Source organism: Molossus molossus, unplaced genomic scaffold, assembly GCF_014108415.1.
Source record: "Molossus molossus isolate mMolMol1 unplaced genomic scaffold, mMolMol1.p scaffold_m16_p_7, whole genome shotgun sequence".
Lineage (NCBI taxonomy): Eukaryota > Metazoa > Chordata > Mammalia > Chiroptera > Molossidae > Molossus > Molossus molossus.
Window position 1 is genome coordinate 16,229,682 of NW_023425401.1, and position 20,025 is coordinate 16,249,706.

At 37.8% G+C, this 20,025-nt stretch overlaps 1 protein-coding gene across 5 annotated transcripts in view; it reads right to left on the reverse strand.

The window, feature by feature from the left end:
- CCDC126 (coiled-coil domain containing 126) overlaps nt 1-20,025 on the reverse strand; it is a 39,875-nt gene that overhangs the window by 7,380 nt on the left and 12,470 nt on the right. For 2 of the 5 annotated variants that reach the window (XM_036247510.1, XM_036247508.1), the window contains exons 2-3: nt 19,860-19,948; nt 14,678-15,086 (exon numbers count right to left, since the gene is read on the reverse strand). In XM_036247510.1, coding sequence (XP_036103403.1) covers nt 14,678-14,915 — 238 coding nt within the window. In that variant the 5' untranslated portion in view covers nt 14,916-15,086; nt 19,860-19,948. Of the gene's footprint in view, nt 1-14,677; nt 15,087-17,547; nt 17,550-18,428; nt 18,444-19,859; nt 19,949-20,025 lie in introns of those variants that run through there. The other 3 variants (XM_036247512.1, XM_036247513.1, XM_036247511.1) reach the window with 2 other exon arrangements.

A 20,025-nucleotide genomic window follows, 5' to 3' on the forward strand; every position in this document is an offset into this window, starting at 1 on the left:
CATCTACACCGCTAGCAGAGATTTTATTTTTTCACCTTTTTTTTTTTTAATTACAGATGTTGCTCCTTTTTCCAACTTTGACACCCTCCTACCTGCTTCCCACCACCTGCCTTCAGGGTACTGTTGTCTGTATACACTGGTTATGCACATAAGTTCTTGGTTTTATCTCTTCCCGCCAACCTCCACCCTTCCCTCTGAGATTCATCAATATTCCCTACATCCATGTCTCCGGATCTATTTTGTTCATCAGCAAAATTATTTTGTTCATTATATTCCACAAATAAGTGAAATCATGTGATATTTGTCTTTCTCTGATTGGTTTATTTCACTTAGCATAATACTCTCCAGGTCCCTCCATGTAGTCTCAAAGGGGAAGAGATCTTTTTCTTACAGCTGCATGGTACTCCATTATGTAAATTTACCACAGCTTTTTTATCCACTCATCTACTGATGGACACTTGGGCTGTTTCCAGATCTTAGCTATTGTAAATAGCGCTGCTATAAACATAGGGGTGGATATATTCTTTCTTATTGGTGTTTCAGGCTTCTTAGGATATATTCCTAGAAGTGGAATCACTGGGTCAAATGGTAGTTCCATTTTTAAATTTTAAGGAAACGCCATATTGTTTTCCATAGTGGCTGTACCAGTCTACATTCCCACCAGCAGTGTACTAGAGTCCCCTTTTCTCCACACCCTCACCAGCACTTGTCATTTGATGATTTGTTGATGGCAGCCATTCTGGCAGGTGTGAGGTGATACCTCAGTCATTTTAATTTGCATCTCCCTGATGATTAGAGATGTTGAGCATTTTTTCATGTGTCTACTGCCCATTTGAATGTCCTGTTTGGAAAAGTGTCGATTCAGGTCCTCTACTCATTTTTTAATTGGATTGTCTTCCTTTTGTTGAGTTGTATGAGTACTCAGTATATTTTGGAAATTTATCCCTTATCCTATATACCACTGACAAATATGTTCTCACATATAGTGGGACATCATTTTGATGTTGGTTTCTTTTGCTATACAGAAGCATTTTAGTTTGATGTAGTCACATTTATTAATTTTTTCCTTTGTTTCTCTTGCCCTGGGATACATATCCTTGAAAATTCTGCTACGTGTGATGTCTGAGATTTTGCTGCCTACGTTTTCTTCTAGGATTTTTATGGTTTCATGAGTGGCATTTAAATATTTTATCCATTTTGGGTTTATTCTTGTTTGTGGTGTAAGTTGGTGATCTAGTTTAAATTTTTTTTTTACATGTAGCTGTCTAATTTTCCCAGCACCATTTATTGAAGAGACTGTCTTTACTCCATTGTATACTCTTGCCTCCTTTGTCAAATATTAATTGAGCATAATGTCTTGCATTGATTTCTGGATTCTATGTTCTGTTCCATTGATCTATATGCCTGTTTTTGTGCCAGTACCAGGCTGTTTTGGTTACAATGATTTGAAGTAAAACCTGAAATCCAGAATTGTGATTTGTTGTCCTTTTATCAAGATTGCTGTGACTATTTGGGGTCTTTTTTGGTTCCATATAAACTTTTGGAATATTTGTTCTAGATCTGTGAAATATGTCATTGGTATTTTGATGGGGATTGCATTGAATCTATAGATTGCTTTGGGTAGTATGGACATTTTGATGATGTTAATTCTTCCAATCCATGAACATGGTATATGCTTCCACTTCTTTTTATCTTCCTCTATTTCTTTTTTCAATGTCCTGTAGTTTTCTGAGAATAGGTCTTTTACATCTTTGGTTAAGTTTATTCCTAGGTATCTTAATTTTTTTGTTGCAATGATAAATGGGATTATTTTTTTAGTTTCTCTTTCTGTGTGTTCATTATTGGTGTATAAAAATGCCAACAATTTCTTGATGTTGATGTTGTATCCTGCTACTTGCTGAATTCATTTATTAAATCTAGTAGTTTTTGGTGGAGTCCTTAGGGTTTTCTATGTACAATATCATGTCATCTGCAAATGAGTTGGATGCCTTTTTTTCTTCTTGTCTGATTGCTGTGGCTAAGACTTCCTATGCTATGTTGAGTAAGAGTGGTTAAAGCGGGCGTCCCTATCTTGTTCCTGTTCTTAAGAAAAACACTTTTAGTTTTTGCCCATTAAGTATTACGTTGGCACTAGGTTTGTCATACATGGCCTTTATTAAGTTGCAGTATTATCTTTCTATCCCCACTTCACTAAGAGTTTTTATCAAATATGGATGCTGGATTTTGTCAAAAGCTTTTACAGCATCTATTGATATGATCATATGATTTTTCTTTCATTTTGTTTACGTGGTGTATCACATTTATTGATTTGCGAATTTTATACCAGCCTTGCATCGCACTTGGTCATGGTTTGTTCAGGTTTTCTGAATTTATGATTTTAGGAATTTATCCAATTTGCCTACGTTGTCAAATTTGTTGGCATATGTTCATAGTATTTTCTTACAATCCTTTGTATTCCTGTGGTGTCAGTTGTTATTTCAACCTTTCGTTTCTGATTTTATTAATTTGGGTCCTGTTTCTTGGTGAGTCTGGCTAAAGGTTGATCAGTCTTATCTTTTCAAATAACCAGCTGTTGGTTTCATTCATCTTTTATGGTTTTGTTTTGTTTTGTTTTTCAGTCTCTATGTCATTTATTTCTGCTCTGATCTTTATTATGTCCTTCCTTCTACTAACTCTGGGTTTTTCTTTTTGTTATCTTTCTAAATCTTTTAAGTTATAGGGTTAGATAGTTTATTAGAAAATTTTCCTGTTTCTTAAGGTAGGCCTGTATTGCTATGAACTTCCCTCTCATGACTGTTTTTGCTGTGTCCCATAGATTTTGTGTTTTTGCGTGTTCATTTTCACCAGTTTCCAGGAAGTTTTTAATTTCTCTTTATCTCACTGGTAACCCATTCATTGCTTAATAACATGCTATTTAGCCTCCATGTGTATGAATGTTTTTTCATGTTTTTATTGTAATTGATTTCTAGTTTCAATGCCATTGTGGTCCAAGAAGATGCTGGATATGATTTCAATCTTCTTGAACTTGTAGAGACTTAATTTGTGTCCTAACATGTGGTCTATCTTTGAGAATGTCCCGTGTGCACTTGAGAAGAGTGTACATTCTGCAGAAATAAGCCTAATTTTTTAAGTGAGAAAAGAAAAGCTAGAAAATGGATTTGACTAAGTTATGTAAATTATGAATAAGCTAAATGTTTTAAATGGCCACATTGAAATTACTTCTAATAGGAAGTCTGAGATGGGCTTTCTTTAGCATACTTAGAATATAAGAAATATTCATTTTATAGGTTTGGTTTAGGGTTTTATGTTGATAAATAATTTTGAGATAACTACAGATTGTTATATAATAGTTAGTAATAAACACAGAAATTCCTGTACCCTTTACCCAGTTTCTTCCAATGCTAACATCTTGCAAAACCATACACATCACAACTAGAATATTGACATTGATAGTCACAATGCAGAATATTTCTATCACAAGGACCCTATGTTGTCCTTTTATAATAGCATCCTCTTCCCTTTTATTAGCTTGTTAAAACGGATTACATTGATTGATTTTTTTAAAAAACTGAAAGTCTTGCATCCCTAGAATAAATGCCATTTGGTTATGGTGTTTAATTATTTTTTATATGATGTTGAATTCTGTTGGCTAATATTTCATAAGGATTTTCACATCTGTATTCAACAGGGAGACTGGTTTGTAATTTTTCTTATACTATTTTTGTCTGGTTTGGGTATAAAGATAATTCCAGCTTTATAAAATGAACTGGGAAGTGTTCCCTCTTCTATTTTCTGGAAAAGACTGTAGAATATTCTTTTTTTTTTTTTCTTAATTGATTTCAGAGAGAGAGGAAGGGAGAGGAAGAGTGATAGAAACATCAATAAGAGAGAACATCCATTGGCCACTTCGCACACCCCCCACTGGGGACCCCGTCCATAACCTGGGCATGTGCCCCGACCAGGAATCTAACTGGCGACCTTTGGTGCATGAGTTGATGCTCAACCACTAAGCCACACTGGCCCGGCATGTAGAATATTCTTATTTAAACTTACGATAGAATTCTCCAGTGATACCAACGGAATCTTTAAGATTTCTTTTTTGGGGATTCTTAAACTCTAAACTCAACTTCCCTAGTAGTTACGGGGCTAGTCAAAGTATCTATTTCATATTGGGTGAGTGTGGTCATTTGTGGTTTTCAAGGAATTGATCCATTTAATCTAAAATATCAAATTCATATATAGAGAGCTGTTCATAGTCCCTCATAACCCTGTATGGTCTATAGTGATACTCCTTTTTCATTCCTGATACTGGTCATTTATATCTTATTTTTTCAGTCTTGCTAGAAGTTGGGTCAACTTTTTTTTTTTTTTTTTTTTACCCTTTTAAGGGACAAACTCTTTGTTTCACTTTATTATTTTCTTTTTATTTCACTGATTTCTGTTCTTATATTGATCATTTCCTTCCTTCTACTTGCTCTGCATTTGTTTTGTTCTTTTTCTAGGTTCTTGAGATGGGAGCTCAGTGCTGCTTTAACTGTGTCCCACAATTTTTATGTTGTATTTTCATGTTCATTCAGTTCTATGTATTTAGATTTCCTTTGAGACTTCCTCTTTGACCCATAGATTATATAGTTTCTAATTATCTGGAGATTTTCTTATTATTTCTGTTGTTGATTTCTAGTTTGAGTTCATTGTGGTCAAACAGCCTGTGTAATTTCAATTCTTTTAATTTTGTTGAGGTTTGTTTTATGACACAGGATATGATCTATTTTGGTGAGTATTTCACTGACTCTTAAAAAACATATGTATTCGCCCTGGCCTGTTTGGCTCAGCGGTTAGAGCATCGACCTGCGGTCCGGAGAGACCCGGGTTCGGTTCCCGCTAAGGGCATGTACCTTGGTTGCAGTTTGTCCCCGGCCCTGGTTGGTCGTGCGGTGGCAGCCACTCGATGTGTCCCTTTCACATCGATGTTTCTCTCTCTCTATCTCTTCCTCTCTCTCCCTCCCACTCTATCTGTACAAAAAAATGGAAAAATGTCCTCGGGTGAGGATAAAAAAAAAAAAAAACATATGTATTCTGCCCTGGCCGGTTTGGCTCTGCAGATAGAGCACTGGCCCGCAGACCAGAGAGCCCTGGGTTCGGGTCCTGCTAAGGGCACGTACCTCAGTTGCAGTTTGTCCCTGGCCCCGGTTGTTGTGTGAGTGGCAGCCAGTCAGTATGTCTCTTTCACATCGATGTTTCTCTCTCTCTCTCTTCCTCTTTGTCTCCCTCCTGCTCTATCTGAAGATAAATGCAAAAATGTCCTCAGGTGAGGATAAAAAAAAAAAGGATGTATTCTGCTGTTGTTGATAAAGCTTCTATCCATAATCTATTGATTACATTGTGTTCTTCAGATCTTTCATATCCTTGCAGATTTTCTATCTAGTAATTCTAACAGTGCCTGAAGAGGAGTGTTTAATTCTCACTATAATTGTGGATTTATCTATTTCTCCTTCTCTTTCAGTTTGGAGATACACATTTAGGATTGTTATTTCTTCTGGTTGGGTTCACCCTTTTATAATCATATAATGTCCTTCTCTGACTTTGGCAGTTTTCTTGGCTCTAAAGTCTACTTTATGTGATATTAATGGAGCCACTCCTTACCTTTTTGCATGATATATCTTTTTCCACCTTCAGCCAGCTAACATCATTAAATTTGAAGCGAGTTTCTTATAGATAGCACAGTATGGGTCAGATTTTTAATCCACATGGTCAAGGTCTCTTAGAACATTTATACTTAATATGATTGTGATATATTAGGACTTACGTCTTTAATTTCATTTTTGTTTTGTTTGTTCTGTTTTTCACTTCCCTGTTTCTTTTTCCTGCCTTCCTATGGATTACCTGAATATTTTTTAGAATTCATTTGTTACTTACCTGTAGTGTTTCTGAATATATCTCTTTATATAGTTTTACTGGTTGCTCTAGGTATTACATCATATAGATAACACCACAGTCATTTTACCATTTTGAGTGAAATACATAAGCTTTACCTCTCTTTAACATTTGTGATAGTTCACTTTGTGTGTCAAGTTGGCTAGGCTAAATTTTGCATCAACTTAACCAGGATAAGGTGCCCAAACAAATCCACCAATCTAGATGTTGCTATGAAGGTAGTTTTTAGGTATGATTAGCATTTAAACCAAGACTTTCAGTACAGATTACTTACGTAATCTGGGTGGACCTCATCGAAAACAGACAAGTTCCTGTAACAGAATCACTGCCTTCGGACCCAGGACTACATCATAAACTCTTGCCAGTATTTTCAGCCTACCAGACTGCCCTACAGATTTTGGACTTTCTAACCCTTCCATTACATAATCCAATTACTTGATGTCCATCAGGTCCCCCCCCCCCAACTCGTTTCTCTGGAAAACCCTAATACACCAATACACCATCCTTTATCCTACTCTATTATAAAATATTATCTTAAATATTTCTTCCACATACATTTTGAATAACACCAGACAGTGTTATAAGTTTTGCTTCAACCATCATAGTTTAGAAAACGTAAAAAAAAAAAAAGGAAAGCTACTGAATTACTTTTTTTTTCCCCTTAATTGATTTGAGAGAGAGAGGAAGTGAGAGGAAGAGACAGAAACATCGATGAGACAGAACATCAACAGGCTGCCTCCTGCATGCCTCCCACTGGGGATCGGGCCCACAACCTGGGCATGTATCCTGACTGGGAATCGAACTGGCAACCTCTTGGTGCATGGGTCAACGCTCAACCACTGAGCCACACCGGCCGGACTATTCTGACTTTATTTACTGTGTTATTCCTTTCTTTCTGATAGTTCCAGGTTCTTCCTTTTATCACTTCTCCTCTGTTTAAAGAACTTCATTTAGCCATCTCTTAGAGTAGGTCTACTGGTGACAAATTATTTTCCTTCATCTAAGAATATCTTTGATTTTTCCCTTCATTCCTGAAGGATATTTTCACTAGGTATAAAATTCTGGGTTGATAGTTCCTTCCTTTTAGCACTTGAGAAATATTTTGCCACTTCCTTCTGGCTTTGGTGGTTTCTGATGAGAAACCCACTGTAATTTGAATTGTTTTTCTGCTATAAGGTGTTCTTTTTTTCTAGTTGCTTTAAGATTTTTTCCTAATTGCTCTTTAAGTTTTCAGAAGTTCAATTATTATGTCTCTTGGCATGGGTATTTGCAGGGCTTATCCTGCCTGGGGTTCACTCAGCTTCTTTTTTTAAAAGATTTTTATTGATTTTTAGAGAGAGAGAAAGAGTGAGGGAAAGGGAAACATCAATCAGCTGCCTCCTGCATGCCTCCTACCAGGGATCAAGCCTGCAACCTGGGCATATGCCCTGACCGGAAATAAAACCGGCAACCTTTTTGTACATGGGACAATGCTCAATCAACTAAGCAACACCAGCAAAAACTTCACTCTGCTTCTTGAGTCTGAGGTCTATGTCTCTTGCTAAATTTGGAAAGTTTGCAACCATTATTTTTTTTTTAGTACTGTTCTAGCTCTACCCTCATTCTCCTGTCTTTCCAAAATTCAAAGACATAAATGGTAAATCTTTTGTTATAGCCCCACAGGTCCCTAAAGCTATTCATTTTTTTCCAGTCTATTTTCTCTCTGTTGTTCAGATTGGGTAATTACCCTGTTCTTTATTCCAGTTCACTGATTCTTTACTTGTTCTCTCCTTTTTGCTGTGGAGTCAATCTGCTGAACTTTTTATTTCAATTATATTTTTCAGTTCAAAATTTCCATTTGGTTTTTCTTATATGTTCTATTTACCTTATATGTTCTATTTATCTGCTGATACTTTCTATTTCTTTGGTGTCTTGTTTTTTCATTTGCTTGTGTTCATTAATTCCTCATTGAAGCATTTTTTTAATGTTTTTTATTTTTTTTTTTTAGAGAGAGAAGAAGGGAGAGATAGATAGAAACATCGATGAGACAGAAATATTGATTGGCTACCTCCTGCATGCCCCCTACTGGGGTTCAAGCCCACAATCCTGGCATGTGCCCTGACTGGGAATCGAATCACAACCCCTCAGTCCATGGGGCGATGCTCAATCCCACACCAGCCAGGTAGCTCATTGAAGCATTTTTAATCATGACTGCTTTAAAATCTCTTTCAGATAATTCTAACATCTGTCACTCGTCATCTTTTTCATTCACTTACAGATTTTCCCAGTTCTTCTTCATATGGCAAGTAGTTTACATATTATATGTTATATGTTATGAGATTCTTGATCTTATTTAAACCTCCTATTTTAGGTGATTTTCTCTGATACCACTGTGGCAAGGCAGAGGGATACCACCTTGTTACTGCCAGGTGAAGGCAGAATTCTAGATTCCTTACTTAGTCTCCATTGTCACCTGAGAGTAGTGAGTTCCTCTTTACAGCTTGATGGAGGTGGGGGTTTCAGGTCCCCATGTACTCTTCATTGCCATTGTGGTGGAGATGGTCTCCTTTACCACTGGGTAATGGTGAAAGTCCTTACTCTCCACTAGGACATCATCCCAAAGAGATAGGAATGGGCACCTGTTATTTGCCATGTGAGGGTTGAAATCCTGGCTCATATGGGGGTGGGTGGTGTTGATGACTCATTATAGCCTGCAAGGGTGGAATTCTATGCTCTCCACTTGGCATTTGATCATGTGGGGAGTGAGGCGCCACATTACTTTGTTTGGCTGGAGAATAGCTGTTGTCCAACAGTTTTCTGTCTTGCTAGGCTGCCTCTTTCTTGGCTACAGAAAGCATGCTTCTGTTGAAGTTTTCTGTTTGATTGTTTGTTTTTTGTCTATGCCCAGTAGCATTTCTAGGTTGCTGGCTTCTCCAACTCCAAGTGTGGAATATATGAGGTAAAAGAAAATCCAGCGAACGTACCACTGTCCTGGTTCCTTGGGTTCCCGCCAGTCCGACTTTTTCTCTTCCAGATTCTTATGTTTGTTTTACATAAAATTTCCAGGGTTTTCAGTTGTACTTAGACAATAAGAATAAGAAAAGATGTACAGGAACAGGAAAAAATAGATATCCATCTTCCCAAAGAGCCTAATTTAGTGAATTTTTAAAATGTGGTTTTCTTCAACTATAAAAGATATTTTCTAACAGCTCATTTTCTGAAAATGTTTGTAACACAATTTCCATTCATTACTTATATAATAGTTTACATGTTTGAAAAAATGCTTGAAGTCAGAAATTTGAACCTCATTTCTAAAAAGAATTTTGGTAGATTTGTGCGGAAGAACAACTCTTTGTTCATTTAATTTTCAAAACAGCATTAAATATTAACATTAACTTGTTTTCCAACTCTCCTAAAATATCTGGCATCATTTTTATTTTAAATGTTCAGCCACAATGGTAGATAGTAAAACCAAAACTCTTAAAAGAAAGCAGGGTCAGTCTTTAGATGGAAAAGCCTGAGATGGTAAAAGACTGGTGTTGCTGGAGATTCAGAAACAGGTGTAGGAAACCATGCATCGACTGCAAGGTGCTCTGTCACTGTGAGGCTCAGTGCAATATCCCCAATTCATTGTTCTAAGTAGCAATTTTCAACCTTTTTCACCTCATGACACATAATTACTAAAATTCTGTGACACACCAAAAAATATATTTTTTTGCCAATCAGACAAAAAAAAAATTAGTATAATTTTGATTCATTCATACCAGTCAGCTACTGTTGTGTCAGCTGTTGTCATTTTTTTATTTGACAACCTAAAGGAAAAGAGGTCAGTGTCCTGACTAAATAGACAGGTAGTGCATGTTTTTAAATTCTTGCAGCACATACTGTATCATGGCACACTGGTTGAAAATTGCTGTTCTACACATACCCCAGAAACCAAAATAGATAATGTTACATGGGAAGAAACAAACTTACATCAGAGAAGACTAAGAATGTTGATAAAAGACATAAGGCAGTTGAAAATAATTATATGTTAAAAAGAAAACACAGCCCTGGCCGGTTTGGCTCAGCGGTTAGAGCGTCCGCCTGCAGTCAAGAGAGACCCGGGTTCAGTTCCCGATAAGGGCATGTACCTCGGTTGTAGTTTGTCCCCGGCCCTGGTTGGGCTGTGCAGGTGGCAACCACTTGATGTGTCCCTTTCACATCGATGTTTCGCTCTCTCTCTCTCTTCCTCTCTCTCCCTCCCACTCGATCTGAACAAAAAATGAAAAAAATGTCCTCGGGTAAGGATAAAAAAAAAATACACACACACATATATTAGAAAGTGAGTTTTGGAGAAAAATTTTAAGCATAAAACTAACCCATAATAATTGATATGTTTCACTACATAAATTTTTAAAATAATATACCAACTTATTAGACAAGTGAAAAACCAAAGAAAAAACATTTGCAACATATACAGACAGCAGCATGTCTTTATAAAGTATCAATCAGTTGCCCTGGCCGGTTTGGCTCAGCAGTTAGAGCATCAGCCTGGGGACCAGAGAGTCCCAGGATCAATTACCGCTAAGGGCATGTACTTTGGTTGCAGTTTGTCCCCGGCCCTGGTTGGGGTTGTGTGGGTGGCAACCACTCAATGTGTCTGTCTCACATCAATGTTTCTCTCTTTCTCTCTCTTCCTCTCTCTCTCCCTCACGCTCTATCTGAAGATAAATGCAAAAATGTCCTCGGGTGAGGATTAAAAAAAAAAAAGAATCAATCAAGAAATTTCCCAGCAGAAAAATCGGCAAATGATACAAACAATTCACTCTCATACATACAGGAAATACAAATAGACAACAAACAAGAAAATCTTTTAACCTCTCCTGCAAACAAACCAAAAAAATGCAAAAGCAAACTAAACAGAACTGGCCCAGCCAGTGTGGCTCAGTGGCTGAGTATCAGCTCATGCACCAAGAGGTTGCCGGTTCCATTCCCAGCCAGGGCACATGCCCAGGTTGCAGGCTTGATCCCCAGCAAGGGGGTTGTGCAGAAGGCAGCTAATCAATGTTGATGTTTCTCTCTCATCAATGTTTCTATCTCCATCTCCCTCCTTTCCTCTCTCTCTAAAATCAATAAAAACATATTTTTAAAAATAACTGAACAAAATTGGTATAGTGTAGAGAGACCAGCATTTTTCACACTGGTGGGAAAGTAGTAGTAGACATGTATACTGATAAGACCATTCTAGAGGGCAACAGAGACCTATATGTAATAATATGGAAAGATACCCACTGTTAAGTGAAAACAAATTAAGTTGCAAACTAGTATCCACAGTACAATCCCATTTTTGTTCAAAATAAAACAATGTGCTGGACCATGTGTCAGCAAACTATAGCTGGCTGGCTACCTGTCTTTGTAAATAAAGTTTTATTAGAACACAGCCATGCTTATTTAATGCACTGGAGACAATATAACCCACAAAGCTGAAAATATTTACTATTTAGTCCTTTAAGTAAAAGTATGCTACCCCTCCATGCTTTACTTTTACTTATCTATGTCATATATTTCTGTAATATTTGAATGCTTATAATAAACTATAGTTTCATAATGAGAAATAAATTTTAAAAAACATTTTAAGGAATTGGTTAAATACCATGTGGCCATTAAATAATGCAGGTATATATTAACTGAGATAGAAACATCTCTACCATATATTAAATTTTAAAACACAGTTTATAGAATACCAGGTGTAGATGGGTTTCACTTTTGCTTTTAAAACTGAGTTGTTATACACAGCTGGGCAGCATAGCACAGACAGCTACCATTTAAAATATCACAGTTAGCCCTGGCCGCTTTGGCTCAGCGGTTAGAGCGTCAGCCTGCGGTCCAGAGAGACCCGGGTTCGGTTCCCACTAAGGGCATGTACTTCGGTTGCAGTTTGTCCCTGGCCCTGGTCAGGATCGTTCTGGAGGCAATCAGTCAATGTGTCTCTCTCACATGGATGTTTCTCTCTCTCTCTTCCTTCCTTCCTTTCTCTCTAAAAAATCAATGAAAACATATTTTTAAAAATTAAAACTATGAGAGACAAAATTAGAAACTCAATAAAGAGCTGAAAATAAAGTTGAGGAAATATCTCATAAAATAAAGCAAAAAGACAAGGAAACAACAAGAGTAAATAAAGGAAAATTACAGGACCAGTTCAGAAGATTCAAATGCTAAATAACAGGATGCCATAAAGAATGAAAACAATGAGAAGAAAGAAATCAAATAAATAATTTAGAAAAAAAAAAAAATCCCAGAATTGAAGGATATAATTTTTGGGATTTAAAGTACCCACTGAGGTCCCAGCACATGTATGAAAGAAATCCTTGCCTGGGCACAGCATTGAGAAATTTCAGAACAGTATGGGACAAAGATCTCACAAGCTTCCAAAACAGTAAGTCACATTAGATTCTCAAAAAGAGAATCGGAAGCTAAGAAGAAAAAAAAAAAGAACAAAGTCTTTAAAATTCAAGAGAAAACGACTTTCAAAGTAGGATTCTATACTCAAACTTTCAATTAAGCATGAGGGTATGAGGGGGTAGGGACAATTTTCAGATATGCAAAAACTTCAAAAGTGACCTCCTTTGTATCTTTCTGAGGAACCTACCAGAGGATCTGTTCCCCTAGAATTGGGAGTAACCAATAAAGAAAAGCCAGAGGATTCTAGGAAACAGAAGATCCAACATGAGAGAAATAAAGGGAATCTGAAGGATGATGATGGAATGAGATCCCAGAACAATTTACTGCTATAAGCCCAGAGAGGAAAAAGTCCAGATGAGGGCAGATCAAGAGACTTCTTCAAGATAAAAGCAAGTGACAAAATGCCTAATGTGTCTGAATATACTGGTAGGAGATTTAAACAGCTGTGGGAAGTTGGGGTAGAAAACTAGATTAAGAAACAAAAATCAATGCTTATTAGTTATAGAGGGGAAAATAAATAAAGTGGTACAAGAACGGAAAAGTAATCATAATGCAGTACATGGCTCATTAATGAATACCATTAACAGTCATAATAATACAAACACTGAACATTGTTCTAACCAGAATCATGATGGGAAAATGGCGAGAAGGACACATTGTATGAAAGCTGCCTGGGGTACGTGAGAGGCAACTATGGGTAAGAAAGCTGAATCTGTAGCTTGCATAGTAGGAAGATAGCGCCTATAATTAAGAAATCAAAAAGTAGCTCATAGAGTATGTTATTTAGAGGTTAGAGGTAATAACCAAAAAAATCAGATTAAATAACTTTAAATGGCAGGCTTTGAAAAATGGGAAACTAGGACTGTTGGGGGCTGGAAGAACTTTTTATTACAAGAATCACAATACATTTTGACTCTTTATTTATTTTTATTATTATTATTTTTTAATCCTCACCTGAGGACACGTTTTGCCTTCATAGAGCGAGAGGGAGAGAGGGAGGAAGAGAGAGAGAAACATCCATGTGAGAGAGACACATTGAGTGGTCACCACCCACACAACCCCAACTGGGGTTGGGGACAAACTGCAACCGAGATATGTGACCTTAGCAAGAACCAAACCCGGGTCTCTCCAGACCACGAGCCAACGCTTCAACAGCTGAGCCTAACTGGCCAGGGCCATTTTGACTCTTTAAATACATATATGTATAACTTTAAAAAAAAAAACATTGAAATAGAGAACACAAAGTATTCTATCTCCTCTCTCTCTCTCTTTTAAGTCTTAAAGGCAAGAGAGAACATGGCATGCATAAAGAACTTAAAACACAGCAGGAACCTGGGATGTGAAAGGGAGAATAGTAATAACAATACTGTAGATATAGGCAAATACTGCCTCGTAAGAATTAACAGATGTTAAATAACTGACGGTCTATAATGCGATAATCGGGAAAATGTAAATATAAACTAAGTATGATAATTGTATTGTGATTATGAAGAAAAAGATCATTTTAAAGATATAAATATGAAAATATCTAGCAGTGAAATGTCACAATCTCTGTAATTTAAATATTCTTCAAAAATTAGACAAAACAGCCCTGGCCAGTTTTGCTCAGTGGTTAGAATGTCAGCCCACAGACCAAAGGGCTGTGCGTTTGATTCCCAGTCAAGGGTACATGTCTGGGTTGCAGATTTGATCCCAACCTGGTTGGGGTCATACAGGAGGCAACCAATCTCTCTCTCTCACACACTGATGTTTCTCTCTCCTTCTCTCCCCCTCCCTCCCTTCTACTCTATCTAAAAATTAATGGGAAAATATCCTTGGGTGATGATTAGCAAAAAAAGAAAATAGAGAAAACAAGTATTTCAAAATGTTAATAATTGTTGTATCAAAGTGATGGATATATGAATATTTATCATATTATTTTTATTTTTCAGTACACTTGAATTTCTCATAATAAAAAATGAAGAAAAATATTACTTTGTAAAGATCTGTTCATGAAGTGAAGAGTTAGATTTCCATGACTATTTTTTTTTCTATTCCTAGGACTATCTTTAAATGGGGATAGGTTGACTCAGTGGTTGAGCGTGATCCACGCACCAAGAGGTCGCTGGTTCGATTCCCAGTCAGGGCACATGCCCAGGTTGTGGGCCCAATCCCCAGTGGGGGTGCATGCAGGAGGCAGCCAACTGATGTTCTCTCTTACTAATGTTTCCATCTCTCTCTCCCTTCCTCTCTCTCTAAAATCAATAAAGAAAAAAATAAATAAAATAAATAGGGATAGGTTGAGGAGGAGAAAACTAGAAATAGTCTACAGTTAACTTACCATATCCTGCCATCGAAGCGCCATTCTCGACATCCACTGTGTTCTTATTTTCCTCTGCTAGAGCTTTAACATATCTTTTGCTTAAATCTAGTATTTGTTCACGTAACTTGACACTGCTTTGATGTCTTGGTTGTTGAAAAGTATAGTGCAGTAACATCAATCCCCAAATGAGTCCAAATACAAGCAACAGTAAACTCAATTTCTGGGACATATTTTTTCTTGAGATTGTAAAAATCATTTCTCATGAAGCAAACAGACACAGCCAAAAAGTAGTAACTAAAGGCAAGCCACCAAATAGTTAAGACTTTGGAAAGGAAAAAAGAATAAATTTCCTCCTCCTCCTCTGTTAATATGGTATATTCTTCATCTTCAGCAAGGTTGCCTCCAACTCTCAATTAACTCTGTAAAACTGAGAAGAAAAAAGGCCATTAGTCATGACCTGTATCAGTAACAGAATAGACAATGACAGATTTAAGAAGAGATTCTATAAATAGTTTTGATTTGGAACTATATCATCATCTTTGCCAACTTTCTCCACCACCCAGCAAACTTTCAGGTCTTTTATCAGTTTCATTTATATAGTTCTTCAAAAATTTAAAATAGAAATAAATATCAATTCATTGAAAATATCTTTTTTTAAAAAGCCACCATAATGCCCTGGCCGGTTTGGCTCAGCGGTTGGGAGCATCGGCCTGCGGTCCAGAGAGACGTGGGTTCCTGCTAAGGGCACGTATCTTGGTTGTAGTTTGTCCCCGGCCCTGGTTGGGTTGTGCGGGTGGCAACCACTCGATGTGTCCCTTTCACATCGATGTCTCTCTCTCTCTCTCCCGTCCACTCCATCTGAACAAAAAAAATGGAAAAAATGCCCTTGGGTGAGGATTAAAAAAAAAAAAAAAAAAAAAGCCACCATAATCACAAAATTATTTAAATGACTTCTAGTCATTTGTAGCTAAAATTGTGAACATATGATTTATAGAAGATCTCAGTCTATTCAAATACAGGTCACCAACCTAAATGTCTAAGAGCTATTCCTCCTCCTCCTAGATGCCAAAATTGAAGTTAGAAATGAGGAAAAGTGAAACACTGGAAAATCAAAATGTTTGTCTAACTAAAAAAAACCTGTAAGTGTGCCAGTATTTAAAAATGTCACTAGAAAATATTAATACTAATTAATGGCATTAATACTCATACTAATGGCAATGAGATAATATTAAGCATCCAACCTAAGATTAAAAATAAACTGTGTTTCAGCCCCAGGCCCATGATAGCAAAATGATCCTATAGACCACACCCTCACAAAACCAGACAGAACAATGCCATGGCTGACAACAGGACCTGATACAAAGATCAACTATCCCTACCTTGGCGCCAACCAATCAGTACAGCCCATGACCCCAACTCCTTTAGACACCATGATTAATGATTTCCCCCTATATAGCCATGCCCTGGAAGCCGTCAGGGAGCTAGATCTTTTACCAGTAGCTAACCTGTGACTCCAGGTTTGGCATCATTTCCTCAACTAATAAACTTCTACTTTCTTTGCTGTGAATTCCTATTTGCACGTGATTGGACTTTGATGTGCAAAGGTGAATGGGCTCCTTTTGTCTGCTAATAATTTCACCTGTCTGAACTTTGGCTAGAGCTACAAATTCACAAGTTCAGAATCTTTATCTCCACTCAGGGTCTTTCCTTTCCTTTAAAAAGAACCCTTAAACCTAGCCCTATTAGATCATAGGTTTTACAACTCCACAAAAGTGACAAATTCCAAAACTGTAATGGCATTAGACAGAACTGGAGGTTCGTGGAGGGGTAAGGAATGGGTGAGTGGATTGAAAAAGTCAAACAGAGGGAGCCTAATCCATAAAAGATAAAGTCCTTCTAAGTTCAATAAAAGCTTAAGAACGAAAAATTGCTCACCAGCACAAACTTTGCTTAAATAGTGAGTTGCAGAACCAACACCAGACACAGATTAAAAACAGACCAGTAGTGAACAAGGAAGAAACATAGCTGAGGAGGATATGCCCCAAACTAATAAATCCCAGGTTACAAGCAGACCTAGTTTAAACCCAGTATTTCTCAGTGTGAAGGTCCCAAAGATCTAAGCTGCAAACATTACTGCTCTATATCGACTTGACTATACCATCAGATTCAGAAAGAGGCCTTCATGAAAGGTCTTGATAGCCTTGACTCTATATAAAATGTGTCCACTCACCACTGCCCTCAACAAAATTAAAGCAACCCATTTCAGAGAAAAGTCAGAAACATTTATAGGCACTACTACAGCAAAAAAAATTTACATACTTTGTAACTTGCTTCTGTTTGTATATGTTTTTCTATAGTGATAAGAAGTAAAACATTTAATATGAAAAGGGTTTGTCTTTGGGAATAGCAAGGACATGAGAAGTTAGAAGTATCCCACTCTATACTAGAGAACTACAAAAGGACACCAAAGAATAAAGTGGGTGTGGGAGCTACCAGGAAGAAAGGACACCCCGGAGTCTTCTCCAAATTAAAAAGTCTGCCAGGAGCCAGTTTATGCCTGACAAAGAGCTGAGCAAGACAAAGGCCCACAAGGATTCTCTGAAGCAACCCAAGAAGGCCTGAAAACTGTTCTAACTAAGGGTTCATTTAAACAAGCAATTCCAAGCAAGCCCAGCAGAGTTGACCAAGATTCCTACAAGGATACAATTCAGCCTTTGGTCTCATTCAAGGAATGCTTCACATTAAAATTACCTAGAGAGTTTTTTTTTAATCCCAATGTCAGGTCACACACCATATTAATTAAATTAGAATGGCTGGGGGTGGGAGTCAGGTATCAGTATTTTTTAAAGAGCCCTAGGTTATTCCAATGTGCAGCAAGGTTTGGGAACCACTGTCCAAATCTCAAACTTCTTAATGAAGCAGCAATGATAGCTACAGGTAGGGCCATTAAAGTCAAAGTTACAAATCAGTTCACCAGGTGTGACACAGGATTCCTACTGGACTACCTACATGATCTTGAAGGGGAAGGAATAAAGGGAAGAGAAAACAGGTGACCTTTGCTAAAACCATTACTGGAGTCAGAGGGGATAGCTCTCCCCTTCTCAGCTCTTGCCAGTCTTGTGAGAAGGAATTCAGATCAGTGACAGACAGCAGTGTTGAAGCAAAGCAAGCAACACTTGGCATAAAGCACAAGCAGACAACTCAGCTAGTCTGAGTGCATCACCCAATGAGGTTCAAGGGTTTTATATTTTTCCCACTATAGGTTTCAAACTTCCCCTGCCAGATATCTTGGGTAGCACACTAGGTTTCAAAATCCACTTCTACATTGTTGTGGCTTATTTGGGAATGTTTGTATAAACATTTGGTCATCTTGTCTGGCAAGTCCTAAGACAGCTGACTTATTTGATAAACTTCCCCTTCCTCCCTCTTCCCCCCTTTCCTGCCTAACATCCCCCAAGTGACACTATCCCAATGCTTTGGGGGTTTTGTTGTTTGTCCCCCGGCCTACATCTGTCCTTAGGTTTAGCTGGCACAAATAGCATTAATTGGGTCTTTGTTCTCTCTTTTCCCAGGCCACGGTGATTTAAGCTATGTATTCTCTGGATAGGGAGATGTATAAACCATTTGCTCTCAAGCGTCCTTGGTTGAGGAAGATAAGGTCTTGCAAATCACAAGCTGGCTGCAAGCTGCCCAAACTGTTTGGCCTTGTTTAATTCCCTTGTCTCAGCTTCTCCACTCCACTTGCCCAGGAATTTTCCTAGCTTCTTACTATCCTGCCACAGAACCCAAGTCATTCCTGCCAGGGTGGGCTAGGCCCTAAATTTACTAGGCAGGGGTAGAGATGGAGTGAAGAGAAAGCAGTGTCCACTGTACCACTTCAGTCCCTAGGATCAATATGAATACACAGTCCTATTCTATGAGAGGTAGTTCTGTGATATCATATAGGGAAAAACAGCAGATAAGAAGCTGTAAATTCTTTAGCAACTAAAGGTAATTTACGTTACATTACTTTTAAAGAGAAATAATTCTTAGATTCAATCTTCAGAAAAGAAAGGGTTCAATGTCTTATTTCTGTACAATGTTCAAAGTTGCAAATGACAGAGGAACTGGCACTTTGAACCTCCTGATTTTTCTTTATGTTTCAAGTACTGATCCAGCTCCTAGAAGGCCACATAGGTCAGGATGAAGACAATAAGTAGAAACCTTTAGTAAAATGTCTATAATGTAGCTGGGGACTTATGGCTACCATCTAGCATAGAATTTATTAGAGTCCTTCTTATACCAAAACAGTCCGCAACCTAAAAATGTTTTAATCCCCTTCCAGGCCACTACAGTCATTGTCTACTAGTCACTTAAAAAATAAAACTTCAGCCCTGGCCGGTTTGGCTCAGCGGTTAGAGCGTCGGCCTGCGGTCCGGAGAGACCCGGGTTCGGTTCCCGCTAAGGGCATGTACCTCGGTTGCAGTTTGTTCCCGGCCCTGGTTGGTCGCGCGGGTGGCAGCCACTCGATGTGTCCCTTTCACATCGATGTTTCTCTCTCTCTCTCGTCCTCTCTCTCCCTCCCACTCTATCTGAACAAAAAATGGAAACATATCCTCGGGTGAGGATAAAAAAAATAAAAATAAAACTTCAAATCTGTTGCAAATAACACACACACACACGCACACACACACACAAGTGTTTACATTGATTTTAGGGAAAGAGGGAGAGAGAGAAAAATAGATGAGAGAGAAACATCAATTGGCTGTCTCCTGCATGCTCCCTACTGGGATCGAGCTGCAACCTGGGCATGTGTCCTGACCAGGAATCAAACCAGCAACCTCTTGGTGCATGGGACGACACTCAACCAACTGAGCCACAATGGCTGGGCACAACTGGAGAGATTTTAAAGGCAAAAATTAAATCATAACTTAATTTATGATTTAAATTAAATCATAATTTAATTTATGATTTAAATTATAAAAATTTATAAAAATTATGAGTTAATTTTTATTGTTAAACCTTCATCATTATTAAGATAGATTCCAAAATATTTTAGGATTCCCAGGGGAAAGTTCTCACCCAACAGCAGAAATTACAAAAGGAATTACAGTCCATATGGCCCAAAGATACAAGAATTACGTAGAAGAGACACACTTAAAATGAAGTATCTGTAGAGTACTAGACCTGAAGAAGGGTAACAAGAGCATGGTCCAAGTACCATTATCTCCACAAGGATTCCTGCAGCTGCTTCTTAAGTGGTTTCCCAGATCTCTGCAACCCCACTTCAAGCCATTGTCCTCCCTGCAGCTAAAATGTTTCAAAAACAAAAGTCATGATTCGAATAGTCACAATCTGAACATTTCTCCAAAGGAAACATGCAAATG